At 44.0% G+C, this 6,791-nt stretch overlaps 1 protein-coding gene across 1 annotated transcript in view; it reads left to right on the top strand.

Moving 5' to 3' along the window:
* onecut3b (one cut homeobox 3b) overlaps nt 1–4,486 on the top strand; it is a 10,553-nt gene extending 6,067 nt beyond the window's left edge. Inside the window, exon 2 of the mRNA XM_031855175.1 lies at nt 4,031–4,486. Within this exon, the coding sequence (XP_031711035.1) occupies nt 4,031–4,386 (356 nt within the window). The 3' untranslated portion in view covers nt 4,387–4,486. The remainder of the gene's footprint in view (nt 1–4,030) is intronic.
* The last annotated feature ends 2,305 nt before the right edge of the window (nt 4,487–6,791 follow it).

The raw sequence follows: 6,791 nt of genomic DNA, 5'->3' as shown, positions 1-6,791 counted from the left end.
CACACACACACACACACACACACACACACACACACACACACACACACAAACACACACATACACACACACACACATACACACACACACACACACACATACACACACGCACACAATGTTTGTAAGAGAAACATAACATAATGCACCAGCTATGCTCTAATTGATTTTTATTTATATTAGTGGTTCTCTGCCTTTTGAGGATTACCCAGATATCAAACCTGCTTTGTCATTTCACCACATCCCAGGCTGTAGATAGATAGATGGCCTTTTAAATGTGACTCACACCCACTTATTGGTTTTCATCTCTTTTTAAGCTCATGTTGCTCCTGCACATTTAACATTTTAAAAACACAGCAGACAGAGTGACTTCACAGAGAGTCCTGTTGTTAGGAGTCTGAAGTCAGTGTCATTCAGTAGCACATGTGATCTAATGTGTTTGATAATGACTGTCTGATGAAGGAGGACATCTAGTCCCCCCCTTCACTCAAAAATGTCTTGTGCACTTGAGCTTCACTGTGCAGAATGATGCATATGCAGAGTTCGACACTTTTCTCCTTCATCATCTGCTGAAGGGGGAAAGTTTGTCTGTGTTCACCTGAGCCAATCGTGGGTCAATATGCAATTTATACAAGTGTGACGTGGACACTTGAAGCCTCCAGTCTGCCTAAAGTTAGAATGGACTTTTCAGTGAAGACAACTTGTGTCTGGTAATTAAACCTTGGAAATGAAAAATATTATGCATGTTCATAGATTCTGGGTTTTGCTGTGAAGGAGTGGATGTACTTTTAAGAGTTTTTAAAGGGATAATTGTACTTTTACTGTGGAATGAACATATCTGCCACAGTATTTTTTTTATGTCTTAAAACACGTCTGGAAGGGGATCTTTAATTAAAGAAATAGACAGAATATGATAGATTGTTGTCCAATCCAGTGTTTTTTGTGAGCTAGTCCACTCTCAGCTGTAGCTGTCACCTGCGCTATCACATGTACTGTAACAAAGGCTAACCAACAAAAGTCAACCATTGTCCACTGCTCTTCCCATCTCCAGTAGTGCACAGTCTTATAGACAGTGGACAGTGGAATGCAAAGTAACAGCAGCCACTTAAGTGATAAGTGGAGCAGATCTTAAAGCTGATTTAATCTTTGGATCAGCAAAAGGTTGAGATTAAGCAAAGTACTTTTAGCATCATTGACACCAGGACATATGAAAGACGACACAAGCGAGTGCCACTTGAGACTGCTGAGCGTCACCACTTGTCTCTTCAGAAAAGCCCATTTGGTAATGAGGCAACTAAAGATAGCCTACAACGCTGAGGTTCTCGTCTCAAGAGAGGTGGTTTTAATGAGCAGCTCCCTCTTTACCTTCCCTGTGGTCCTATCCATTGCTGTGGAAAGGGATGTTTAGGGGTCTCATTTGAAATGGATCTATTGATTATCTGAAATATGTATTGAACAGGCCCAGGCCTCGGGTTATAGCTCCTTGGTTTCACTGGGTTTAGGATGTGTCGCTCTGCAAGCCTCAGAGTTGCACAGTTGCATTTCAGCTGATGGAGGAGAACCAGAGTGGTGTTGGCATTGTAAAATGGCCGGTAGCACAAGTTGTTCGAAAACAGGCATTACATATTAAATTATCACTATATTAGCACTAGCATTCAGTCATTACATTAGGGAGTATTGAGTTTGGTTTGAGACAGCACTTAGAGAGCCGCGAGGAGATTCTGGCATGGCTGGGCCTGAACCAATTGAATAAACGTTCCATGGAATGGTTCTGAAGTGAGGATCAATCAATATGGGGGCTATCAATCTGAGGGCAAATTAAAACAATTGAGAAAAACAACAAGAAGGAAACAGTTGAAGAAGTCCAGGAGGTATCAGTGGAGGCTCTAATGCGGGGACAAACATCTACTGCTCAGGAAAACATCTTAATTATGCTTTGCTTGCAGTAACAAAGCCTGAACAATGGCAATTCAAACATGCACGCTCACACACAGGCATGCATACACATGTGCACATTCATATTGATCCCCCCCCAGTCAAATCTGTTTACTGCTCTTGTCTAAACCTGCTGTAAAGTCATCAATCATTTGCATACATCACCTCCACACTGCAGCCAGCCTTTCTCCCCCTCACTACCTCCTTTTATACCCTCACCCTTTCCTATTTTTCTCCCTTCCTCTCCCACACGTGCACAAACACCCCAAGTCTGGGATGACTATAATTCCTCACTTTGTTTCTTTCTTTCACGCAAGCCTGCAGACCACATCTCGTGCACGCCAACACACTTTTATTAAAAAAATATTATGAGCCTATTATGAGGGACATTCCATTGTCCTCTCTCGGACTGGATGACTGCCTCTTTTCCGCCACATCTCCTTTGTTCTTCCACAGATAAACAATTTCTTCTCCATCTGTCTGTCACACAAAGCGCGCTCCCCAATGCGAGGTAGGGCACGCGCAACACACACGCACACACACAAACACACACCTCGGTCTCGCGGATCGATGGGGATCGATCGGGTGGGGAAGGGAGCCCTGATTACTGGACCACGTGTTCAGGAGAAAACCGCGGAAAATCGATCATTGCAGCTTTTTAGGGCAGCAGAACAGAACAGACTCCCTTCAGTCTCCACAGCTACACAGCCGGGTCTACTGACGGTGCATCCAGGCACGGCACTCCGCTTCTTTGTCAGCATTTCACATCACGCTCCTCTAGTTTCAACGAGACACAGGCCCACAATGTAAACCAGGCTATTTATGCAATATAACCTCTTTTTTCTTTAGATAACTGTATCATAAGACCAAGAGAATAAAATGAAACCACATGTTCCCACATAACAAATTAACTCGTCCCACATGTAACCACTGTAGCCTAAACTTTATAGGACCCAATGGTGTTTTGCATGTGGTACACTCACTGTACTACCCACTTTAAATTACTGATGATCATTTCCAAGCCTTCTGTAGTTTTTAGATTGATTTCCTATCCTCCAGGCGGCCGCTGCTTTCAGCTGATTTCACTGCACTTTAAAAAAAATCAACTGGTAGAGATTTGAAATGCTTCACATAGGGAATCCATTCCGATGAACAATTAAGTCTCATTAATATTTGTTTTAAAATATATTATTTACTTTATATATTTTAATTTACGTTCTACAGCAGATGTTAGCAGGGAGCATTAAAAAAACACTATATCCTTGTCCAGCATGGATAGTTGGACATCTGGAAGTTGATACTCAGCTGCTGGAAAGTATACATTCACAATATAAATATAAACAAGCATACATGTTCATAGTTCCCTCTGTGCAAAAATAATAATACTGTTTAACAACTGCGTTTTCAAAATGTTTGAAAGTAGACTACTGATTGACTTCGACAAGAACATTAAGACAACTTAGCTGTCAAGCAAGACTCAGATATCCTCAACTGGATTGTCATTCCACAATGAAATAAAAGGAAAGCAAAGACTGCTTGAAGGTAATAAATCAATCTAAAAACTCTTAGTGTGCTTTGGCAATTAGCAATAATATAACATATACAACATTTTAAAGGCTGAAACTTGCAAAAGCTACAGTAATGGCCACTAAAAGATCCCAAGGGTGGTCCGGTACTCCAGTTGGAAGGATATCACAGTTTACAGAATATGAAAATCAGTTTTAATTGGTCTTTTTCCCTCACAAGCGGCGACTCACTGACTCATTGCCTTCCTTTCTGCCTTTTCCACTTTTCCATTCTCTCTTTTGTGGCCAGCTTACCCTCCTGTTACCCTCCCCATGTTACATGTTATTTTGCTATGTGTTAATTATGCTGAATAAAATTATTCAGCATTTCCTTTTAAGTCATAATTAGGTGTCTAAGGCATCCCACCTCATATTGTAGCCATATGTTGCATTATTTGTTCGTTTCCACACAACTATGTGTTTTGTAATCAGTAAATGTAAAGGACTAGTTCGAGTATTTTGATGGCAATGAAACTCATTCCCTTTGTTCCGTCCTTCTCCCTCCTTTCCTCGGTCCCTTCCCTTCCCCTCTCCAGCATGTAAACGCAAGGAGGAGGACCGAGGACGGGATCGCAACCAGGTGCCAAAGAAGCAGCGACTGGTCTTCACCGACCTGCAGCGTCGCACCTTGGTAGCCATCTTCAGAGAGAACCGCCGCCCCTCCAAGGAGATGCAGATCACCATCTCCCAGCAGCTGGCCCTGGAGCTCTCCACCGTCTCTAACTTCTTCATGAACGCACGCCGCCGCTGTACGGACCGCTGGGACACGGAGGAGCACACTCACGGGGTGCACGGCCACGTGCACACTCCTCACGGAAACAGCAGCAACAACAACAACAACTCACCGATCCAACCCGGTACCTCCTCTGCCGCCACTTTCTCTACAGCCTGACGGTGGCAGGACGGATGGTTGAACAGATACATGGAGGACGGAGAGCTGCAGGGTGTGTAGCTTCAGACCGATCATCTGATTCATCTGCTCAGAGTGCTCATGACTTGAGCAGATGAATCAGATCTTCTCTACGATCCATGTGTTTTCTTTTAATCTGAATGTTACTCATGGGGGTTAACATGCATTTCAAATTGTGTTTTTCTTCTTCTTCAAACCAAAGATCCAGCAGCTTTGAGATAGTTGCCCTCAAACAACCACACATGGCTCTTAGTGAACCCGCCTATAAACCAAAGAAAATCAATCTACACTAAACTCTATGTGGGTCTGTGTTAAAGCCTTGAAAAGGGAAGGTTTTGCTTTAGGAACCTCTGCTGGTTGTGAGGATGTAAACACACCAAATAATCACTCATGACAGGGAGCGGATAGCTGTAAGGGCAGGAAACCTCGAGCAGCCACGCGTCGGGTCTTCTGCTGGGCCGTGATCAACCGATCCTCGTTTCAGTAACTGAGGCTGATTGAGAGGCGCGTTTGTGTGTCAAGTGTGTGTGAAACGCTCCCGACAGGTCCTTTGACCCGTGAACCACATACCGTCTCTGCATCACTGCGGGTGCGCGTGTGCGTAATGCTCTCAGGCTGCGTGTTGCTCCTGGGGTGTAATTCCTCTGCAGTGGTTCGGCCTACTCCATGTCAGGGTAACAGTGCCACCTGCTGTCCATTGAATCCACATCTGAACATGTTCTGAGCATGTGTTAACAGCCCCATGTCTCTTACAGGCTGACAGCAACACACTTTAGCCTGCATTGCAGATTTATATTAGGATAAAGATACCAAAAAACTCCATATAAGCAGACGTGTAGCCCTGCAAACACCAAACAAACGGACGAAACATGATTATACTCACAAACCCGTTGATACACATTTGAATGTTTGTTTCTTAAGAATGTCTCGTTGTACGGCTCCACGTCCATACACCGTGTAGTCACTTGAGAGGTTATTTTCAGGTTACCAAAGGAGAACAATCAAACAGGGTTGACACCCGTTTAAAAAGTGTCGTGCCCGAGTGTAGGGAGGGAGTGGGGGTGGGCTCTGCTCTGTTCTAGTGGCCAAACGCAGAGGTCAAATGTCACAATATAGGATCCTGAGTGCCAATGATGTTTGCCTCTTTATGATAATCAGAGAACAGGTGCAGTCCGCTCCGTCGCCATGCGCCCCGTCTGGCCTGCGTCATTACAACCGTCACACTGCGAGCACTACACGGGCACGTTCCATACCTCAGAAAAACATTGATGTGATCGACAAGAAACACAATGACTGTAAATAGTGTTTCATTTCATCTCTCTTTCTCTTTCTCTCTCTGTCTTATCTATTCTCTATTTATCTATACTCTCTTGCTACTCCCCCTGTTGTGTCTTTCTTTCATTTCTCCCTCCTTAACTACTGATGCGGGTAATAATAGTACCATAGACACATGGTTTCTCTTTCGTGACTATTGTGCTATGTTGTGCTAAAACTTTATGTAAAGAAGCACCTTGTCGACAAAATGTAAAAAACTTAAAGATGAAAAAAAGAAGAATCAACATGGACTGATCTTATACACAGATGAGGAAGGAATACCACAAATGACTAACTGTGCATATTTGTGAATACTTGTGTGAGTGAAGGCCCCTGATCCTTGATCTCTGAACTATCAGACCTTTGAACTGGACAGTCACTGCATTCCTCTGGTAATGCTGTTTTTGGGTTACCGTGAGAACCGCCTCATTTCTCTGTGTCTTTTTAAATTTGTTTCATTTTTTTGGGTGGGCAAAGCCACTTGTTGTGTAGCATCTTCTAGCGGGAGATAATCATATTAGAGAGGAGACGCAGACGGGAGGAAGAAGGGTGCAGTGGAGCATCAGAGGCCCATCATCGGAAACATTTCAGTGACATTCCTCCACACTATGGGTTTTGGTCGTGCACTAAAACAGATTCCCTGTTGGAGGAGGTCTCACTTAAGACGTCTCATAGAGTCCAGAGGGGAAAAACTGTCGCGTTTCAGTGCAGATATTTGAAGCTCAGACCCAGAGAGTTAGTGATGGAAACAGTTGAATGTGTGTGTGTGTGGGGCTACCTCACAGAATAGAGTGGACTGTGACACAGCCATCAATACCAAAGATACTTCAAGCCTGCCATGTTCACACTGGACCTGGGACGTGCGCACACATGCAAACACTATACACACATGCAGATGTGCTTCTTAGTGCACACACACACTTCCGCAGAGCAGTCGTGCTGCATGGCAAATACACAGAGGTGTTTATGTGGGAAGAGTTGAGTGCCTTTTTCCTTCAACCAGGGGTTGGACTGCTCTGCACACTTACACACACACACACACACACACACACACACACACACACACACACACA

Source organism: Anarrhichthys ocellatus, unplaced genomic scaffold, assembly GCF_004355925.1.
Source record: "Anarrhichthys ocellatus isolate YVR2014 unplaced genomic scaffold, GSC_Weel_1.0 scaffold15, whole genome shotgun sequence".
NCBI classification, from domain to species: domain Eukaryota; kingdom Metazoa; phylum Chordata; class Actinopteri; order Perciformes; family Anarhichadidae; genus Anarrhichthys; species Anarrhichthys ocellatus.
The sequence above is the reverse complement of the archived record's forward strand: the minus strand, read 5'-3'. Positions and strand labels throughout refer to the sequence as shown.